The 23373-nt window shown below is 41.5% G+C and overlaps 1 protein-coding gene across 1 annotated transcript; it reads left to right on the top strand.

Moving 5' to 3' along the window:
* The first annotated feature begins 3024 nt into the window (after positions 1-3024).
* On the top strand, positions 3025-5560 carry LOC135974365 (uncharacterized). The gene is made up of 2 exons (XM_065561983.1): positions 3025-4004; positions 4995-5560. The coding sequence occupies exons 1-2, from the start codon at positions 3428-3430 to the stop codon at positions 5468-5470; spliced, it is 1053 nt and encodes a 350-aa protein (XP_065418055.1). The 5' UTR covers positions 3025-3427; the 3' UTR covers positions 5471-5560.
* Positions 5561-23373: the final 17813 nt, after the last annotated feature.

Genomic DNA, 23373 nt, shown 5'->3' with positions numbered 1-23373 from the left:
AATTAAAATGTTGACAACTTTGTTGCTCTGTGCCTCAGTTTCCCCCATCTGTTAAATGGCAAAAATGATACTGACCTCCTTTGTAAAGTCCTTTGAAATCTAGTGATGAAAAGCCCTATATAAGAGCTAGGTATTATCACAATTTATTATTATATTATTTATCATATGCACTGTAACATTAAAACCATATGGATTCTGTACTTATATTTTTAAATTGCATGACTAACTAAAGTAACAAACTGGCATTATGGATTGACAGCTTTCCAACCAAAAGAACAGGCTTGATACCAGAGTCTTAGTTTTACCCAAATAATCAAAGTTATTAGTTCATTCCCGGAGGACCATTTGTTGGTTTAGAACACAATCAGTGGCATCATTCAGCTGCAGAAGGAAGACTTCAGTTCACACATGTTCTTTTCTTTAGAATGGAACATCCCCAACAGTTCAACGGAGCTCAAAATTATAGCTGAGGACTGATCAGTTAAACCCAGGAGGGAAATAGAGTGAAAAATTTGTTTCTTAATATTGACTTGATTCTGCATCCATCATTATAAATTAGATTGACATATGATATTGGTTTAATTATATATATATCAATTATTTAAGTCTCATAAAGGTTACCATAGTTCTCCCTCACAAAACAATCTGTCAAGATCAAAACAGATCTGTTTGAAACAATTTAATATTCACTGAACAATTTAGGACTTTCTAACAGCCTTTTCAAGGAATGCACAGGTATGTCCAACTGCCAGCTACCTTCCCTGAAGAAAGCTTCCTTTCCACAGATAGCTCATTCACTCATCCATACCCAGCTAAATTAGTTTGAGTGCCCTCCTAAAAGCTTAAGAAAACTTCCTGCATTTTGCCAAGGACGTTCCACCAGCAGATGAAAAAATTGAAGTTGGAAATTTTTCTTGAACTTCAGAGCTTTTTGATCTCTCAAAGCTATGCACCTAATTGATGGAGTTGGAGGCTAACAGATCACATACACTGATAATCCCATTGATTATAGTGATATTACTGATAAACGTACAACAGATAGGAAGCGTATAATGAATTGGAACTTCTCTGAAAACTGAAGAGGAGATACTTTCCGTTGTTTCCCAGTCTTTTAGTTAGAAGATCTGCTCAACATATAATATTACTTAAGAATAAATATTTGATTGTTAGGTCAAATACAAAAGTAGAGCTATTAAAACTAACCACTGCTCCTTCCCTTTTTTCTAACAATCCAAGACCTATATATTGTGGGTTAATGTATTTGATTCCTTTCATACTATATAATTTGTTAGTGTCCTCGTTCATTAGGGACTTGTATATTATAGTACCTCGGTTCTCTTGTTGCAGTATGTTATAAAGTGGTGACCCGGAATGGAAAGGAGGCAAAGTAAATATGAAGTTTTCTCTATAAGTCTTGTGGTATTCACAACAGTGTGCCTGATCACTTCTTTTAATAGATTATTCCAATTTTAAGTTATTTATATTGGAGTGAAATCTATGTGATCTAAAAAGAGCAGTGTGATAATATGATTAGAAACTGGAGGGGAGAATATCTGTGAAGTGCTGCATCTATTTTCCTGACAATACGGCATTGTCCATTCCCCTGCCAATGCAACACTCTTCATTACAATGTATTAATGACTGCTTTGTCCTGCCTGGTTCATTATTAGAAAGTATTTTCTCACCTCTAGCCTAATTTCACCTTGCTCAGTGTCATCCCATAACTATAGCTTCTCAAACACCTGAACAATTCCTCCCTTATCTTGTCAACACACATCCTTCATTGTCATTTATATAACATTTGTATAATTCAAGTGTTATTTTAAACTTCAGAAATCAGTTTCTCTCGTCCCTTAATCATTTGAGTTCTTCTTCTCTGAATTCCTTCCAGTTTGTCTGAATATCTTTCTGGTGTAACATCCAGAACTTTGTGCAGTATTCTAAAGTTGGTCCCCTAAGTTCTCTATGGGAGGACATTTAATTAGCTCTATGGTCCATAACATGATACCTCTGTGAATATAGTGTAAAATCACATTAGCATTCTTTGCTGCCTTATCAAATTAAAAGTTCATATCTAATTAGCTGTCCACTGTCAGCCTTAGGCCTTTTTCTGTACACTTTCAAATTATTTCCCTCCTGCTAAATATCTTTCAGATCGTTTCCTTTCTTCTCACCTTCCAACTCCCTGATGTATTAACTGGCTTTTCTGTAGGTTGAATTTAATTTTCCACACCTCTCTTGGGGTCTGGATCCAAAGCCCATTAGAAGAGACTCCCAGTGACTTCAGTGAACTTTAAATCAAACCTTAGGTCTCACCTTTTTCTGTCCTGACTGGTGGTGCTTGCAATAATCTTCAGCTTGGCATCATCATATTTGTGATGTACGTTAAATATGCTGTTTCTTCCAGAAATTCACAAGCTGGCACTTCCTTGGTTTCAGTGGGAGAACATGTACCATGATTTCCCCCAAACTGTACAATTGATTCACAGCCTGGATGTGCTGATTTTAGGGAACTCTGCAAAGCCCATCTACTTTCCCAGATATCTGAGGGGCCAGAGCAGGGAAGAATTGGATTAGGAGATATTTGTCTGATCCTTTGCTGTGATGGTATGGATTGGATTGCCTTTTTTATTGTTGTTTTAGTTTTATAATTTCTGTATGATTAAGGTCTTCGAACTCAATTTAGAGGCCTAAAAGTGAAATTGCTAGAAACTATTTTTATAATTAATTATCAAAAGGGGTTTGTGTGCATATAAAATAAATGTCTCAGATTTCTCTTTCCCTTTGAATGTTTATTTTATGTGAATGAGCTAGGCGAAACCTTGTTATGGGGTGAATCAAAATCCTGTTGAGGTTGATAGATGTGAACTCACCCCTCAATAAGCATAACCATAAATATAAGCCCCACCTAAGACCGAAAGTGTGTGTCAAGCTGCCTAGGAGCTTTGGGGCTGAATATTGTTTTGGTTAGGTGTGTGTGGGAGTGTGAGAGAACACATAGATACATAGGTCACAGACAAGAACAGATTAAGGCCTGGTCTACACTAGGCGTTTATGTCGAAGTTAGCGCCGTTAAATCGAATTAACCCTGCACCCGTCCACACTGCGATGCTATTTAGTTCGACATAGAGGTCTCTTTAATTCGACTTCTGTACTCCTCCCCGACGAGGGGAGTAGCGCTAAATTCGACATGGCCATGTCGAATTAGGCTAGGTGTGGATGGAAATCGACGCTAATAGCTCCGGGAGCTATCCCACAGTGCACCACTCTGTTGACGCTCTGGACAGCAGTGCGAGCTCGGATGCTCTGACCAGCCACACAGGAAAAGCCCCGGGAAAATTTGAATTTGAATTCCTTTTCCTGTCTGGCCAGTTTGAATCTCATTTCCTGTCTGGACATCGTGGCGAGCACAGCAGCACTGGCAACGATGCAGAGCTCTCCAGCAGTGATGGCCGTGCAGTCTGGGAATAGAAAGAGAGCCCCAGCATGGACTGATCGTGAAGTCTTGGATCTCATCGCTGTGTGGGGCGATGAGTCCGTGCTTTCCGAGCTGCGATCCAAAAGAAGGAATGCAAAGATCTACGAGAAGATCTCTAAAGACATGGCAGAGAGAGGATACAGCCGGGATGCAACGCAGTGCCGCGTGAAAATCAAGGAGCTGAGACAAGGCTACCAGAAGACCAAAGAGGCAAACGGACGCTCCGGATCCCATCCCCAGACATCCCGTTTCTACGAGGCACTGCATTCCATCCTCGGTGCTGCCGCCACCACTACCCCACCAGTGACCGTGGACTCTGAGGATGGGATACTGTCCACGGCCGGTTCCTCAGACATGTTAGGGGACGGGGAAGATGAGGAAGGAGATGAGGAGGGCGAGGCAGTTGGCAGCTCTCACAACGCTGATTTCCCCGACAGCCAGGATCTCTTCATCACCCTTACAGAGATCCCCTACGAAGCGTCCCCAGCCATTACCCCGGACACAGAATCTGGTGAAGGATCAGCCAGTAAGTGTTGTAAACATCTAAACATTTATTTTTAACAAAACAGGAATATTAACAATTAAAAGAATGGGTTGTTCATGATTAGTGTGCCCTAGGCGCTTAACGGTTTAGTAAGGGGCAGTGCAAGTTTTGAAAAGAAATCTAGCAATGTCCGGTTTTCAGTGATTGTCCTGCACAAGCCGCTCTACTGTGTATTCCCTGCTACTGCAGCTACAGTAAAATGCGGTCTATATGTGCGGGGATAGAGCAGTAATCCTCCTGGGACATCTCGATGAAGCTCTCCTGGAGGTAACTTGAAAGCCGTTGCATGAGGTTCTTGGGGAGAGCGGCCTTATTGGGTCCTCCGAAGTACGACACGTTGCCGCGCCACGAGATTATCAGGTACTCGGGGATCATTGCTCTGCACAGCAGGGCGGCATACGGCCCTGGTCTTTGGAGGCTTTCCCGGAGCATTCTCTCTTTGTCGCTCTCGGAGATCCTCATCAGGGTGATGTCGGCCATGGTGACCTGCTTTTAATTAGGTAGGGGAATGTTAGTGTTGGGACTGCTTTCCCGTTCCTTTACAGAACTGTCACCGCTGGTTTGCAGCCACGCGGTGGAGGCGGGAGAGGGGCAGCCGAAAGGGATCATTCCCGGGGACAGCCGCGAGGGGGTGGGACAGGGGCAGAGTTCCCGCTTGCCGGATTGCTGGCAGCAGGGACTGACATTGATTTAAATGTGAAATGAGGCCAGTGGTAATATAAAAGTTTTAAACTGCCACAAGTGTACGGCTTACCATGTCTGCCTGCAACAGAAATTCCGTTGTGCTCGCTTCTCAAATGTGCTGTTCAAGACCCCAGGCACAGAATGCGAAGGCCGAGAATTCGACCTTGTGCTGAGTGCGCATGTGAAAGGTGCTGTGCATGGTCTTGTTCACAGAGAAAGACTATGTTCTTTGTTCACAACTACATTTATCTTTCAGAGGAATTCACTCCCTTTTTCCCATTTCCACAGCCCCGTCTGCGACTGTCTCACAACCTAGCCTGGAATCACACTCCCAGAGGCTAGCGCGGATTAGGCGTAGGAAGAAGAGGACACGGGAGGACATGTTCTCTGAGCTTATGGCCTCTTCCCAAGCCCAGGCAGCACAGCAGACCCAGTGGCGGGAGAACTTGACCCGAATGCACCAAGCCAACATGGATCGGGAGGAGAGGTGGCGGCAGGAAGACCAGCAGGCGACTCAAACGCTGCTTGGACTACTGAGGGAGCAAACGGACACGCTCCGGCGCCTTGTGGATGTTCTGCAGGAACGGAGGCAGGAGGACAGAGCCCCGCTGCAGTCCATCTCTAACCGCCCTCCCCCGCCACCAAGTCCCATACCCACCTCACCCAAAGTGCAAAGAAGGAGAGGCGGCAGAGTCCCTGCTAACTCTCACTCCACCCCTGCAGAGAGCTCTAGTAGCAGAAGGCTCTCATTTCCCAAAATTTGAAAAGTTCTTTCCTTCCCGCCTGACACAAGCCCACGTCCAAGTTTCACCTCCCAATGCCATGTGTAGTTGATAATAAAAAATTCGTTTCTGTTAACTACTGTTTCAATCATGTTCTTTTGGAGGAGGAGGGGAAAGGGGGTTGGAAATTGGACAGGACAGTCTCCTTTGGCAGGGTACATAGTCGGGGGCAGGCACAGCAGCAGGGCACATACACAGTGCAGTGATGCAGTGACTAGTTGCCCCGGTTAGTCTGGGAGGTTGTTTTGATGTAATGTTGGGGGGGGTGGGTTGCTCTGTGACTTTGTGGCGGGGGAGGGCAGTTACAGATCTTAAGCGCCGGTCCTTAGACAGGATCACAGAGCCACACAGCATGGGATCTGTAACCGTCCTCCCCCTGCCACAAAGTCAAATAGACCTCCCATACACACAGTCCCGATCAGGAGGGGTGACAGGCTCCGTTGAAACAAGCATCCCACCGCAGCGGAGCCTGTCAATCCTTGAGTTTAGAAGCTGCATTCGCATCACAACACTAGACCCGCCCCGCACCACAGTCTGCGTCCCAGTTTTAAAAAATTCCCGCTAAAACAGTATTAAAGAAAACGGTGTGCTTTAACAAAGTAGAACTATTTTTATTTCGACACGTGTGTTGGAGGGGGGGTGAAGGGGGTATGTAACTGGATAGGATAGTCAACATTACCTGGGTAAAGAAACGGGGGCAGGTTTAGCTTCTCAGTACACAAACTATAAAATCACAGGTTACCCTGCTCACTCAGGAACTTTGCTTTCAAAGCCTCCCGGATGCACAGCGCTTCCCGCTGGTCTCTTCTAATCGCCCGGCTGTCTGGCTGTGAGTAATCACCAGCCAGGCTATTTTCCTCAACCTCCCACCCCGCCATAAAGGTCTCCCCCTTGCTCTCACAGAGATTGTGGAGCACACAGCAAGCTGCTATAACAATGGGGATATTGGTTTCGCTGAGATCACAGCGAGTCAGTAAGCTTCTCCATCTCCCCTTGAGACGGCCAAAAGCACACTCCACCACCATTCTGCACTTGCTCAGCCGGTAGTTGAAGAGTTCTTTTTCAGTGTCCAGGGCGCCAGTATAGGGCTTCATGAGCCAGGGCATTAGCGGGTAGGCTGGGTCCCCGAGGATGACTATAGGCATCTCCACATCCCCAACAGTTATTTTGTGGTCCGGGAAGTAAATACCTTGTTGCAGCCGTCTAAACAGACCAGAGTTCCTGAAAACACGAGCGTCATGAACCTTGCCCGGCCATCCCACGTAGATGTTGGTAAAACGTCCCCTGTGGTCCACCAGTGCTTGCAGCACCATGGAAAAGTATCCCTTTCGGTTAATGTACTGGGTGGCCTGGTGGTCCGGTGCCAGGATAGGGATGTGAGTTCCATCTATGGCCCCACCGCAGTTTGGGAATCCCATCGCTGCGAAGCCATCTATGATCGCCTCCACGTTTCCCAGGGTCACTACCTTTGGCAGCAGTACATCAACGATTGCCTTCGCTACTTGCATCACAACAACCCCCACGGTAGATTTGCCCACCCCAAACTGGTTCGCGACTGACCGGTAGCTGTCTGGCGTTGCAAGCTTCCACAGGGCTATGGCCACTCGCTTCTGTACACTCAGTGCAGCTCGCAACCGGGTGTCACTGCGCTTCAGGGCAGGGGACAGCAACTCACAAAGTTCCAGGAAAGTTCCCTTCCGCATGCGAAAGTTTCGCAGCCACTGGGATTCATCCCAGACCTGCAGCACTATGCGGTCCCACCACTCAGTGCTTGTCTCCCGTGCCCAGAATCGCCGTTCCACGGCATCAACATGACCCATTGCCACTGTGATGTCCTCGGCGCTGGGTCGCCTGCTTTCTGACAGGTCTGTGCTACTCTCAGACTTCAGGACATCACCGCGGTGCCGTAGCCTCCTTGCCTGACTTTTCTGCATCTGCCTCAGGGAAACCTTTATGATAAGCTGCGAGACGTTGAGAGCGGCCACAACTGCAGCGATGGTCGCAGCGGGCTCCATGCTCGGAGTACAGTGGCGTCCGCGCTGTCAATGACTGGAAAAGCGCGCGAACTGTTTTCCCGCCGGCGCTTTCAGGGAGGGAGGGCGGGAGTGATGGACGGATGACGACAGTTTCCCAAAAGCACCCTCGACTCATTTTGTTACCCAGAAGGCATTGCCGGCTACACCCAGAATTCCAATGGGCAGAGGGGACTGCGGGAACTGTGGGATAGCTGACCACAGTGCACCGCTTCGAATGTCGACGCTATCACCGTTAGTGTGGACGCACAAAGTCGAATTACTGTCCTTAGTGTGGACACACACGTTCGACTTTGCAATATCGATTACAAAAATTCGATGCAAGTAAAATCGAACTACTCTCGTAGTGTAGACAAGGCCTGAGAGAGAGAGAATGAGGGAAAAAAGGCCAGAAAAGCTAAGTAGGAACCTGTAAGCACAGTGTGACCCTGGAAAAAAGCTAGACAGAGAGCCTTTGGGTCTGGTGTTGGTTAAGAGGCTTGCAAGGACTGGTAAGCTAAGAAACTGCTCCTTTTTGTTGTTGGTTCCTTCTGTGTTCAGAGACACAGGATTTTGTATGCTTCTTGTAAAGAAGACTTCACTAAAGAACTACCTGGCTACCACCAATTTCTCCCAGCTGCAGCGCCCACAGAGCCCCAAACTTTGACTAGTTGCTCGGATTGAAAAGGGTCAACCCTATCTAGATGTATTATTAGCCTGCTCTTTTCCAAGTGGAATCTTATTTTCTACCCATGTTTCTACTCTTTCTAAAACCCTCTGTCGGGTGCCTAGGTGCCCAGTTTTCACTCGGAAAGTCAAGCTGAAAAAGAGGTAGGGCGGGGGAGGTTTTGGCATTCTTGCTGGAGTATAGTGTCCAGTTTTTAAATATTACAGAGTTAGCAACCCTACCTCTGTGATATTCTTCTTTCTTGACTTGTGTTTGCAAGTCCTTCCAATTTGTGAATTTAATTAATGAGTTGTTTGCTTCTTCTTGGAGATCACTAATGTAGTCATTAATTAGTTCAATGAAGTCAGGTGATACGCCCTACTAAGCATTACCTAAATGCATTTTATTTTACCAAAGTGCTGGGATACATTTTGTAAGGTAGTTTTAAACTGGAAGCTACAGTTCTGACAGAAGAAGGATAGAAGGCATTAAATCACACTTGTTTTGAGTGGAGATGCTCATAAAATATTTCTTTTCCCCTTGTAAAACCTTTAGAGGAAAAAATGTCAAATTTCTTCTCGGGGGTTTTGTTAAAAAATGAAACCACCAAAAGATGAAAAACTTGGATGGAGCTCACAAAAAATTGTTCATTTTCAATAACAAGCCAAAAGTTTTGATAAAAATGGAAAAATTTTGCTAAATTTTCTTTCATTGAAAGCAATTTTCTGTATTGAAGCAGAAAAACCAATGGCATTTTCAACAATCTCTAGTGTTGAGGAAGATATAACTTTTTGTGCACAGGAAAGAATCTATAGTATTCCCTTATTTGCATATTGGACAACACCCTTGGCTATTACACTGTTTGAAAACACTCCAAAATAAGTTTTCCACAATTTGACTAAATCATTGAATGCAAGCCAACTTGGTTCATTTCTCAGCTGTACCTGTCATTTCATCACCTTTACAACCACCCTTCCTCTCTCCCCTGAACCCCAGTCCTGGGCTGCTCTAAATTACACACTAAGGGGCTGTTGGGAGTTGCTGGAGAGTGAAAGTGCTCCAGCCATACACATCTCCTCCCAGACAGATGCACATGACATGCTGTGATTATGTCACAGTATACTGGACCAATACCATCACCCCATATGCAAGGGGAGTTCCTAGTAAAATAGTTAAAAACAATTTTATGGCTCTTTTAGATTGGTGGAGAGGTATAAAAAAGATGTATTAGGGTTGTAATCTGGCCTCCTGCATTTCTGGACTGTGGGATGTAGGATGCATGTCATTACTGTTCTGTCTTATTTTGTTTGTTCAAGGCATTCCCTAGAAATATTTCTGTTTATTAAACTAACTGAGTTTGGGAAACCATACAAAGAAGTATACTGACCCTGATTCTGCTTTACACCAGTTTTACATAGAGTAACTCTGCTGATACGGTGGAGTTCCATGGTTTACATCACTGCAAATGAGATCAGAATCAAGCCTTCAGAATTTGACCTTGATACTTATTTTCACTGGGACCACTTTGCAGCGGCGAAGGCAGCTTAACTCAGTAGAGTAGGCTCACCTTAGCATGGGAGAATCCTCTAGTGGTGTAGAGCTGATGTTCTGGGTCTCTCAGCACCTCCCTGTCTGTGACCCATGTAGGAGGTGTGGCCAAAAGAAAGAAGGGGAGTCCAGGGATTAAGTGCACTCTTACTACCATATTGGTCTCTTGGGACCATACAACAACCTTCAGGCTGCTCTAATTTACATTAGAGAACCAGCCTAGCATCCAACTCACCCAAGATGGGGGATCACAAAGGTGGCTTAACCACCCTTTTACACACATTCTTCTATTCCCCAAATGTACATCACAATTGGAGTCAGGGATCAGTGCTTTCTTTTCTAAATTGCCATTTGAATGTATGTGTCTGGATTTAATAGTGGCTGCTTCCGCCTATGGCTTCATCATTTTATTTTAGCGGTTTAATCCACATGTAGGCCACATCTTTAATAAATATTCATTGTCTATGGGCTTTGTTCTATAGGCTCAGTGCTATTCATACATCCTAGCATCTCTTTCATCCAACTTAAATCTAAAATTAATTTGTATATTCTATACGTTTGTAAGGTTCAAACAGAATATATGAGTTAATCAATGCTAGTTTGGCTGTGAGATGTAATATGTTATATACAGGAAGAGATTTCCACATATACTGTTGGATGGCTGCAAGATGAGGTGACATTATAAGATGAAATATAATATTAGAATACCTGTGGTCTATTATCATAATCTTAAACATCTGTGGTAGAGGGATAGGTTTTGTTTTATTTAGTAAACTACTTCCAAGTTTTTCCTCTTGAAATGTCTGAATGTTCACTGTTTCCAGGTTATTACTATTATTTCCATTACATAGCACATAGAAATAAAGGCCTTATTTTGATGTGCACTGTAAATACACATGATAAGAGATAGTACCTGCCCAGCACAATTGATAGTCCAGATAGACAAAGGGTTGGAGAAAGGCAGTATTATCTCCATTTTACACATGGAGAACCAACACACAGAAAGATTAAGGAGTTGCTCAGGGTCTCACAGGAAGTCTGTGGCAGAGCTGGGAACTGCCCTCAGATCTTCTGAGTATCAGTCCTTTGAGTTAGCCACAAGACCATCCTTTCTCACTTTTCTTTAGAAGTGAATTGTTTGTTAGAAAATAAAAACAGCCATTCTGGGTCACACCTATGGTCCATCTAGCCGAGTATCCTGTCTTCCTACAGTGGCCAATGCCAGGTTCTTCAGAGGGAATGAACAGAGCAGGTAATCATCAAGTGATCCATCCCCCATTGTTCCACAGATTGACTATGTGTTATGTGAAGAAATACTTCCTTTTAACATATTTTGGGATCCTTAGATGAAAGACAATGTAAAAATTATTATAATTGAAGGTATCACAAGACTTTAAAGGACTCTCTGGGAGTCATTTAGTAATATCTTGTAATTCACCAACTTCTTCACCTGAAGAAGAGCTCCATGCAGCTTGAAAGCTTGTCTCTACCACCAACAGAAGTTGGTCTATTAAAAGATATTGTCTCACCCACCTTGTCTCTGTCATATTCTGGGACCAACACAGCTACCGCAACGCTGCAAACAACATTTATTTCTATATATTTTTTGTGTTTCTTTCTATATGTTGAGGCAGAGTGTGTTATCAGAAGACCCAATTAACTGAACCAGATGGGTAGAAGGACATGAGAGTGTAGGGGTATGGCCAATATTAAAGGCCATGAAGAACAATCAGTGACACATAGTTTGTATTTTGATTTTGCTCTTCCAGAACAGTGAAAATTTTTATAGCCTCTAAATCTCAAACATTGTAGAGATTATAGGATTGTAGCATGCTATGAAATAGTGGGCTTTTAAATGCACTGTGGCGAGACATCCTCAGACTGACTATAAATTATGATTTTTTCCTTAAAACTCACCATTGGTCACACAATAGGGGACGGAGTGTCTGAAGATAAAGTTTTAAAGAATCTTGGCAGATGTCAGCAGTAATAGCAGCATCTGAGTCAAAACTCAGCCCCAGTTTCACAAGTGTAGACTTGATTATCAAAAGAAAACTTAACCGTACCCAGTGGATTGTGCAAAAAAGCTGTTATCTCCCAATGAAACTGGTAAAATGTGTATATTTATTGCAGTCCTTTGGGGCTTCTGTGTTAAGAGTAGTACTTAATTTTAGTTAAACTTGAAACAATTGTTTTCAATTGTATTGACAGCTAACAGCAGTCACACCAAGGACCGTCAAAAAGCTCCAGGTCTTAGGTCTGTTTTAGCTGTGTTGCTTGAGGGATAGCAGATCCAACATGATGTGGAGGCGCTCAGCAACCAAAAGTAGGCTAATGGTAGAACAGCAATTAGGTATTGATGGTAGCCAGAAAAGCAATGGACAGGGGGAAAATGAACCATTTTTCAGAGAACTCAGTGATTGCAGGAAACAGTTTTGTAAGCCATGATAACATCCCCATCCTTTCCGAGTTTCAAAGGTTAAAGTATTCACCTTTGACAAACTCCAGGAAATTAACACACAAAATGCAGCATACTATTTTATTGTCAGGCAAAATAAAAAGGCAATTTATTAAGAGAACTTTTCCAATGCAATATTAAAATTGTGCATTTGGGGACAAATTAAGCATATTGCAGTTAGGCATGATGAAGAGAAATAACAGCCGAGCAGGAGCCCCTAGAAGAATGATTTCTCTTTAAGTCAGTGGGGGCCATAATACTTCAGGGCTGTTTGTAGGTATGTGCTCATTGGTGGCTACTGCAGCCTGTGAAGCATGAGCTTACCTAGGGCAACTCCACAACAGCTGGCTAATAGAGAAGTGAGGAGATTGGACTGGACATGGCTACCCTCAGACCTTGCTTAGACACACCCGCTTGGATGCAGAATAAGCTCCTGGTAGCACTGGCCTGCTTTCATCCCCCATTGCATTCCTGGAGTGTGTGTAGCCAAAATATTGCTTTCTGTTCTGTAGTAGTGCTAGGAGAGTGAAAAAGTTTCTTTGTATCCTTTCTTTCTGGGAGCACCCCTCCTAAAGCAGCCAGAGTTGATGCTTTTAACATTTTAAAAAAGCCCAGGAATGCAACTGTTAAACAACACCACGCCAACTATATTTCATATAATTAACTAACACACTGGTACCCAACTTAGTTGTGGTCCTTAAGCACTACCAGAATACAAATATATTTGTGGAATATTAATGTTTGTTAATAATAATTGTCTTTAGGCAGAGACTTGATCAAGGAGAGATGAGCAAGTTGTACCACCCCAGGAGGCCTTGTCCGTCAGAGACATACCCCTCTGAAGTACAATTCCTTCCTTGCTCCCCTCTTGCCCAAAATGGAGGGAAGAACAAGTTGCTGTGACCTATAAAAGGAAAGAGCTTATTTCCTCTCCCGTGGCTAGTCACCTATTCTGGCCAATAGTAATGTGAATAGAGTGAGGGCTTCTCCCACTCCCTATTCTTCTTCCACTGTTTCAAAGGGAAGACTATCTAGAGAGAAAAGTGTGCCCCACACAGACCCAGAGTCTGGATTGGCAGAGCAAAGAGCTGGAGAGGTTCTTTACTCCCCTTCTTTTCCAAGGCACAAAATAACACTCAACATTTGGCTTACTAAGAAATACTTTGTATTTTGAAATACATAGTTCCTCAAAATGTACAACATGGCCAAGTGAATATTAATGTGGGAATCTGATCATTTGTATTCCCATTACATGTTGTTAACTGTGTGACCTTTGCCTGAATTTTTGCATTTAATTTCCTTAATTTTTTTAAAAGAAAAACAGCAATTGTTTTGACATACTGTCCCATTCATTAGAATGAACCTTTCCTATGATGTAAAACTGCTTCTGAAATTATTGCATGGCCAGGCATCAATACAGAGAACTACTTACTCATTTGTCTTTGCAATGTTAATGGTAGATTAGAAAATGCAAATGCAGAGAATACTCACTAAGGTTTCAGTGCAAAGGAAGGCAAGAACTAGGTATTAGTAAAGAATCAAGATATTCATACTAAAGAAACTCTCCTTGTATCTACAATATATTTATTCTGCCTTTTAGTACATGAGGTGGGAAGCAGAGAATGGTAGCAATCTCTTTATTTCAGGTGGTGCATCCAAATCCAGGACAATTCTAATGAGCAAGTTTCTTCTAGTGCTCCTTTATGGTGTTCATGTGTTAATAGCTTTTCCTAAGACCTGTCATTCATTTACCTCTCTTTTTTTAATCCTCCAGAGATTTATTTAACAGGTTGATTCCCTGCCGCATCCAGAAAAAAAAATACTGATTTCAGCACAACCAGCTTTTTCCGGAATGACAGGCATTACAAATTAGTTATGAGATTCTTACCAGCAAGCAACCTGAATGTCAGTCAGACTCTTTACTCTGAGTTCTCCAAACACATTAAACGTGAAGTCCAAAGAAATGACAAATACTCCCAGTGGAAAAAGTTGCTCAGATGAGTTTCTCTTTCAGTTACCAAAGACAATTCCAATGTCAAGAAAAAAGGCACATTTAAGGTGTGTCTGCCAAGTGTCCATCATTTTCACTGTTCCAAAAAAAAAAAAAAAAAATGCTCCCAAGTGAAAGAAAGCTGTGTTCTAAAATACCTGATGTTAGCAGTCAATGCATCATCTTAAATGAGGGAAGGCAATGAATCCCAACCTCACTGTAAATAATTAATCCTCCGGTGATTTTCTATAATAACATTTTCCCCAGTCTAACTAACCTTATGCAAAACCATTCTTTCTGCAAAATGAAAAAGGCGTCAGGTTGTCATTTGACATTAAATACTTAGTGCATGCTACACAATTTAACAATGCTTTACTGAAATATTTAGCTAAGCCCTGCCACAACTTTAGTGATAACTTGTATTTTTTTTAATAAAGAGGGACTACCCCCCCTCCCCATTTACTATGCAGTACTGACGAATGTTTGCAGTTGAGCGTGCTAGATTTACTGGCATGTCCTGGTCTTTCTCACTCTGGGAACTCTCTTGACTTTAGTGGATATTTGCCTGTGTAAGGACTGTAGGGTCAAGGCCAAATATATTTGTACAAACCAAACTGTGAATTTCTCCTATTACAAATGTTATTTGCTGATGGTAACCCTGAAAATGTGTTGTGTGCTTTCCAGGAGGGACCTATGCTAAGCAGCTCACTGGAATAGTCTTTTTGTTTGATGTTAGTACATCACCTTGCACAATGAGGTCCTGGCCCATAATTTGGGCTCCTATAGGTGCTATACTTACACTACAAGGGGCCTGAATCAAAGCTCATTGAAGTAAATGAAAAGGTTGAGTAAATTCATACAAATACATGTTAATGATCCTTGATTTTCTGTCAGTCTCACTGCTGAATTGACTGTATGTGCATGATTGTATGCAAGGATTGATATTACTGTATTTACCATGTAGGAATAGCACCATTCCTGGGTGAATTATAAAGGAGAATGCAAGATTTCAGTAAGACCCTTTACAATTTTGCATAGAGAATACCCTTGACTGTTGAACTTCTATAACAGCTCTTGGATTATTCCATTATAACTCCTGGGGCTCTTCCATTACAATGAGGAGACCATCCTAATTTTATTAAGGAAGTGAAAAACATTTATTTCTTATTTCAGCATTTTATAATGAATTTGTGTGGTGCCCCTTAAATTACGTTATTTATGCTTTGTCCCAGATACAATCATTCAAGCTTTGCTTTCTTTACAGTTCTGTCAGCTGAACCAGAACAATTAATGGAAAAATTTACATGTTCTTGGTGAGCTACACAATTTTTTAGTCAAACCTTCATTGGATAATATAGAAAGCTCGCCAGCCTGTTATGTTTAGGGCTACCGGGATAACAAAAGGAAAGTCTTTTAACATCACATAGATAGACAGAACACAGAAAAAGGATGCATAGTCTCATGGGTAATGCAATGGCTGGGGACCCTGGAGATCTGGGTTCAATTCCCAGCATTCCTGTGGAATTCCTGTGTGACTTTGAACAAGTGACTTAATCTCTGTGACTGGGTTCCTTCTGCAAAATTGAGATGCTACTATTTCATTTAAGCTGCTTTGTCAATTTAGATTATAAATTCTTTGGGGGTGGGACTGTTTCTTAATATGTGAATGGTACCGTATCTGGCAGAATGGATCCATGAGGCATCTAAGCACTACTTGTAATACAAATTAATAATAATAATATAATTTATATTGCTGCCATAGAAGTCAATGGCAAAGTTTTCATCAAATTCACTAGGATCAGGCATAAGTCCAGAAATAATATATCATTCATATCAGTATATACATATGATATTCTTTATATATATTAAATACAAAAACTACATTCAAAATATTATTAAGTTTACAAAGTTAAGCACTCAAATGTCAGGAAAATGCCAGAATTAAGGCTGCCTTTGCAAGCTTAATTTGTTCCACTTGTATGCATGCATTATGATATAGTCTTTAATTACATGATCACACACTATTTTTTCCACAGGAAATCTTAATTCTGATATTTCCTAACATTTGACAGCTTGATTTTGAAATTTTAGTAATGTTCTTTTAATATAGTATTTTTATTTTCAATGTCTTATGTTTTTTAAAAAAAAGCAAAGTGAAAAAAAAACACAGAAATTTCATCATGTAGCATTATATTGACTCCACCAGGGATATCAATAGGGTTGGAACCTTTAGATCCACCACACAGAACTCTGCTACTAGAGTTAATGGAGTAATTGATTGCAATAGTAGGTTGTCATCCTTGGTCCGGACCAGCACTAGAGGAGGATGGGGTACTCTGCCAGCGGGTTTCACAGTTATTTGCTGACAGCTGAGGAATTGTGAGACTCGGGAATCTTGGGGAATGTGCTTTAGTGGGTACAGACTCGTCTACCCATTTTCTCCCAAGCTTGACCCCTTCTGTCCCATCCCTTCCAATCCATATCTGTCCCAGTCCTGTCTTTTCCCCACCATGTTCCTACCCCAGCTGCTGGCCTCAGTTTCCTTGACAAGCAAGTCCTAGTTCAATCCTTCTAGCTCTTCATCTGATCTACCTCTCCCCTCCCTCCCACTGACTCCCTGTTCTAGTCTCCCTCCTAGGGTTCTTCACTCAATCTCAGTCTTCCCCTTCTTCCCCGCCCCCCTGCCCCTGGCTTCTTGTCCCAGTCTCTTTGCCCAGCCAGTCCCAGTTCTCTCCCTGAGTCCCAGCTCCTTGTCAGATCTGACTCTCCCCACTTCTTGTCCCTGCCTGCCCTCCCACATGCATACACGGGTTCCTAGTCCCAATGTCCCTCCCTCCACCAGTTCCTTGCCTGATCTCATTGTTCCCCATGCCAGCCAAATGCTCCCAGCTCCCCTTTCTCTCACCAGCTTTCATTCCCAGCCTCCCTCAGCTGCCAGACTGCTTGCAAAGCCAGTACCAGCCCCCCACCCACTCCTAGTCACAGTTATTCTCCCTGCCTCATCAGATTCCTTGTCCCAGTCTACCCTTTTCCTTTCCCCCAATCCAGCTTTTGTCCCTTTTGCATTTTAGGCCTGGGCTACACTAGCTGGGGAAGGGGGATTCGAACTAAGATACGCAACTTCAGCTACGCTATTCGCGTAGCTGAAGTCAAAGTATCTTAGTTTGACTTACCTGGCCATCCTCATGGTGGCGAGTCAACTACCGCGGCTCCCCCGTCGACTCCGCTTACTCCTCCTGCTGAGGTGGAGTACGGGCGTTGATTCGGGGATTGATTTATTGCATCTAGACGAGACGCAATAAATCGATCCCCAATACATCGAACATTACCTGCCGTAGTATAGACGTACCCTAAATCAGATGGCTTCTTTCTCCACACTGCCTAAGCAGGTGAGAGTCAGGCTTCCTGCTGTCAGTCTTGGTGTCCAACCCCAGTCTGGCCTGGAGAAGCCATTGCAGGGCAAGTGCAGCTTTGCCCCTGAAGCCCTGGGATGGAGCATCCTCAGTCACTCTGAGGGGATGGCACAGGCACACTTTGGTCCCCACTGGGAGCTGAGAGAGGCTTGAACACGTTGACTGAATATAAAATGTTCTTAGATTCTGGCTTTTAATCTCTAGTAAGTCTCTTCTGAGCATATGCAAACTGCAATATTTCAAGGATTATAACTTGACCAAATATGAATGGATTTTTATGGGGATAACAAAAGACACATCCCTGACAAAGGCCCACTCCACTTGCCAAATTTCAAGTCTCTGCTTCAAAACATAGCGGCACTAAATCAAAACAACATATCTTTTGTTGAAATCTGTTCAGATGAAATTTTCCAAAACAATTCAGCCTGAGCCAGACACCCAGCATTGAAAATTTCAACCCAAATGCTTAAAGACTGGCAAAGTTACAAACAACTGAAAACAGGGTCTTTATAACATGAAGTGATAGGCAACCTTTATAATAGGCAGTGCTACAAGCTCTGCCTATGATAATATAGTAGGTACTTAGTGTTCTATTAAGTCATTTAAGAACTCTCTTGTATGTATCTGTTCTTGCTTCCACTTTGTTTGAAAGCTACATTTAACTCAGAAGACTTATATTCTAATGTTAAGTAATTAGTCCTTTCTGTTCCATTATTGCTAAAGCACTGGACATGTTTCCTCTCCCCAGCATTGTCCCCTAAATTTGCAGTAGGAGGAAACAGAGGGCTCTTTGAACCGCCAAACAAGTTCTACACAACTGGAGAGGATTCCCTTTCATTGGGGTGAACCTCCTGGGCCAGTTATGCTGGTTTTTTGAGCAGCATGAATTTGGGCCTTCCTAAATTTACATAATTTGATCACAATGTGTTAGACTACTGAGGAACTGAAAAAGTGATATTTCCAATGCATGTATTTTCCCTTCCTTCCTTCCCCTGAAGTCCCGTTCTCTACAGTGTCTAAACCTAGTGTGCATTGCTTTATTGTGTGATTCTGATTCTTTTGGTCTCCATTCTCTGTAACTTTAGGAGTAAAATATTCAGAAAATATGCTTTCCCATCATTGAACTCTTGAATAACCTGTAGCTTCCACATTTAGAAATGTCCTTTCTAAGGTGGTTAACTACAGTTTAACTATGAGGAAGTGAGTAAAATATATTTTACTCTTCCTGATCTGTTCCAACAATATAGAAAAACTGAAAAATTAAACTTGAGTAACTGTTGTGTTAGAAAATTTTAACATTCCTCACTCCCAAATTCATCACTATCCCTATACTTTACATGATTTGCTGAGAATATAATGGAATCCAGGATTCTATGCAGTTTGCAAATGCACTACAGTTATGCACTTTTTTCCCTTGAAAAATGCTTTTTGAATAGGAACATAATCTCTCAGCAAGTTGTCACCACATTGAGAAGAACATGCCATGCTGAGTCTGTAGTGGCTACTCAGAAGAAAACAAAACATAAGCTTTCCTTGTTTGTTTATAACAAAATCAGACTTTGTCTGAACCCATTATTATACAATTTAAATAACTTGTTTACAAAATAGGAGACTTGGCATAAAGAAAGAAAGAGTTTTCCTACAGTGATCATTTCCATTCCAAGCAATTACTAGGCTCTTCTGTGCCCTTTCCAGCTACCCTATTAAAACTGTATCTTAGTTACGAATATGTATTAGCAGAGCCAAGTGAACACTACAAAGTATTTTTCATGAATGTTCAGTCAATTTTTTTAAATAGTTAAACTTCAGTTGTGTTCCTGCCCTGTTAGTGTTTGCTTTTGTCCCTGTTCTGGCTAATGGACCAAGACTCTGGTGTCAAGTGGTTGCTTTGTGTTGCTGGTATAACTGGTCCAAGGAAGACCACCAGTGTAAAGGGGGTACTCTCAGTGAAGAGTGTCTAGAGGCTAGCAGGGGTGGCCATAATGTATTACAACCACATCAGTCCCTGGCTGTGGTTCTTACTCTTTGAAGATCTTAGCAGTAAATTAGAGCTGCCTGAGGCCTGCTATAATTTACACTGGTGGACCAGCCCTGTACACAATAGCCCCAGAATTAGGAAGTGCAAAGGTGAGCTTTATAATACATTTGCACCCTCACAACTTGTGCTGTGCACAGGATCTGGACCAGTGTGTTTCTTGCGGGAATGTTTGGAGAAATGGAAAGTTTTGAGTGAATAGTAGGGAGTTTGGGCCTGATTTGTCTCTTATAATGGTGTGAATCAGGAATCACTCAGGTGAAATCAGTAGATCAAGTGAAAGGAGAAATAAGCCCAATTTGTGGATAGCAAATTTTCAATTTCTAAAGGTGCGTATACACAGCAGAATCCTGACTTTAACAGTTACTCTGATCCAGTTAGGGAAAAGAAACAATAGCATGTGCCCAAACAAAGCCAGAGGAGAACAGTACCCATCTCAGATATCAGATACTATGCAGTGTGCTTCCCACACACTACTTGTATAGAGTATGAATTGTGTGTGTAAATAGAGTGAATAATTTGTGTTCACTGTGGACAATTCATAAAAAAAACAACCACCACAAAATAAATTATTCAAGAGGAATTAATCACTCAGTTCTCTCTCTTATGATTCCAAGCAGTAGATTCTAGGTGTATTCATTTGCATCTAAGAGAACTATCTCCATTTCACTTCTCGTGCTTCACACAATAAGAGATTGAAAGTATTAATTAAAAGACAATATATAGTGAAAGGGATCATTCTGAATTTCTTCAAAATGATCTGAATTTAGGTTTCATATTTGAATGAGCATTTTTGATGACTAAATACTGGGAACTAAAATGAAATGGCATTGGGGTTTTCATTCAAGCAATGAAGGATGAGTTGTCATATGTTACACTTCATTTCTGGATAAGCTAAAGATAGTAATGGACAAGCTGCAGGCTTAGGCATTAATCTTCCTAGCTATATCCAGAAATGAAGTGTCATCCATAACAACTCCTTCTCTATTGGCATTTCAACGCAGGTTTCCTGATTAAAATTAATGTGTGTATATGTATATATGAAAATAGAGATATAAAGATGTACATACTACACAGGGTTAGAGATGACACTTTAATACCTGGAGCATTCTTTTTGAAAGTGTGTAGTAGTTTATCTCGGTGTAGGTAAAAACACCAAAAACTAAACAACAGTTCTTCACATAAGAGTCAACCTCCCAGTTTTTTCTCTTGAGATGTGTTTAAGAATATTTGGCCTGTACCCAGGAGCACACATACAAAACCAAAGATTACTGTGAACTAAGATAGCAAATCAAAATGCAGAAGCCAGGGAGATGGTAAGGATATTGGATTTAAAACCATGAAAGGGATGTTAGAGTTCATGACATTTCATTACTAGAAAAATGGGAAAATATAAAGCAGTTTTCCAAAAATGTGTGTGTGTTTGGATGCTACTATTGTGGAAAGAATCTTATTTAAATCAAAGCCTGAGGACAACCTTCATCATTAAGTCTTTCATTGACCATCTTAAAGTTACAGTAAAGACATAGTGACCAGATGTTGGTCTGAATGAATATGTTCTGAGTAACAAATGCTATTTTGGTGACACTGCACCTCTAGCAGTCTCCCATTTGGAATCACTCAAAATACACGTCCTAAACAAAGTTTATAAAAGTTAATGGGTAACATTTTCAAAAGCACTTAAGCAATTTTGAAACATAAATCCTATTGACTTTCAATGGGAATGATGTGCTTTTGATTCCTCAATTTGCATTGCAAACCTTGTTTAGCTATGACATCAGTTTGACTTATGATTTTTTTTGTTTGTTTTAATTTGATGTACTTCAGGAATACAGATTATCAGAATGCTTCTGAACTGTCTGCCTGTGTTTTGGGTATGTCCAGATACTGTCTGTACTTATCCCTACCTGTGATGTTGAGGGAAGGACAGTGTAGACCGACAATAGAGGGACCTGTCTGCTCCTTTGAGTGAGGAGCAAACCTACAGCCAGATGATCCAAGTCAAATTATTGGTTTTGGACACTGAGAGGGAGATGATGAGTTAAAAACTATGAAGGGATCATGGCACAAGTCGGGATAGTGAGGAGATATGCAAACTTGTCTGAATTTTCTAGACTTTTTGAATGCTTATCCAAACAAAACCTTCTGAGGTTTACCCATCATTTTTTCTAACAGAAGGAGGAGGTGACTTATGAGCTTGTAGTCAACCATACCTAATTTTAAAAGTGGAAATTAGAATTCAGACAGTTACTACTGAGGTAAAGTACTTTGGGGGGAGGGGGCGGAATCTCTTTTTTTCTTTTCCCCCATGAAAAAGGGCCTCTTAAATTTTATAAATGAAGTCTCCCAAATAAGAACCATTTTGAATAAGTATCAGCTTGTTGGGATCTAGTAAAGAACTCTGTTTTGTGGAAAATACACATTTTCCTCTAAACTAAATTAATTTTAAGGGAAGAAATAACATTAAATATGGCTAGAATTCTCAAAATATTTAAAGTGCTGTTGCTTTTCGAACATTATCACTTAGGACCTTATATAAATCCTATATAAGTCAATAGAAAGACATCCTTTTGCTTCAATGGACTTTGGATCAGGCTCTGAGTTTCTATTTTTGGAGTAACATAACCATCAATAAGAATACAGGTTAGAAAATCAGCCCCTTCCATAGCATTGTATCATGAACAATTGTGTTGAGATCTCTTTGTTTTTAGTATTAGAAAGATGAATGTATTATAGGCCCAGAGAGCCTAATGATCAAAAGCAGTAGCTTTCATTGATACCAGTGTAATATTAGAAGACTGAAAACCCAAGGAAATGTGCTAGAGAAGAGAACACTTGCTTGCCAAACCAGAGGTGGGCATTATGGACCTGACTTTACAATCCTCACTAACACTGGTGAGTGTTTCTGAGGGTATTCCCAATGAAACTAATGGAACACTTGTGTGAGTAAAAGATGCAGTGAGGTCCAAGGAGTTTTAGTTTTGTTCCAGCCCTGCTCAAAAGACATTCAGTGATGTTCTTCACAGAGAAGAACCTTCTGAGTGCGAGTTATACCTTGAATCTCCACATTTCTCAATGAGAGTTTAGCATTTAAAGTGGATTTGGGTTTGATACACCCTACTCTGCCCACTAACCAGGCAAAATGTGTTATCTTTTCCTTTCCTTTTAACACTTTTAACTAGCGCAGCTGCTTTTACAAAATTGTATCAGTAAACAGGGACAGTGAGGTGAAATTGTAATCATGTCAACAAGGTTTCCTTTGGAGTGTTTTATGGATAACTGTATATGACATAACTGACATGTTAGAGGATTTTGTCCTTTGCCTCATGTAACTTAATCTTTTCCCTTAGAAAGGGCAACATTTGTGACAAAACATAAACTCCTATCACTTCTGACCACATATCCAACCTATAATGTTATCTGACAGTAAATACATAGCCTCATCAAATCACTTATCTTCCCACGCTTCAGCAATAATATTGAGGGAATCTGAATAAATTACATCTCAAATGGTACAGCTGCTCTCAAACAGCAGAACTAATGAATTGCCATGACTGGGAGAGATGACTTGCATTCATAATCTGAGACAGCTGACAGGCTGATGCCTGATCTGAAGCAATCACCATAACTAATTACAACCTGAGAAATTAAAGCCATTTTTAAGTTAATGGTTAGTAAACACCTAGTAGCAATTTATAAAAGGAAAAGGCTTGCCCTACAGTTTATGAAGGGGAAAGGAAGAACAAATTGTACTGATATGCT

This window comes from Chrysemys picta, chromosome 11 (genome assembly GCF_011386835.1).
Source record: "Chrysemys picta bellii isolate R12L10 chromosome 11, ASM1138683v2, whole genome shotgun sequence".
Taxonomy (NCBI): Eukaryota; Metazoa; Chordata; order Testudines; family Emydidae; genus Chrysemys; species Chrysemys picta.
This window is presented reverse-complemented; position numbering and strand designations above follow the sequence as displayed.

Coding starts and splice junctions, on each gene's coding strand:
- LOC135974365 (XM_065561983.1), top strand. CDS start 3,428: ATGCAGAGCTCTCCAGCAGTGATGGCCGTGCAGTCTGGGAATAGAAAG. Junction 4,005..4,994: donor ATCTGGTGAAGGATCAGCCA/GTAAGTGTTGTA, acceptor CCATTTCCACAG/CCCCGTCTGCGACTGTCTCA.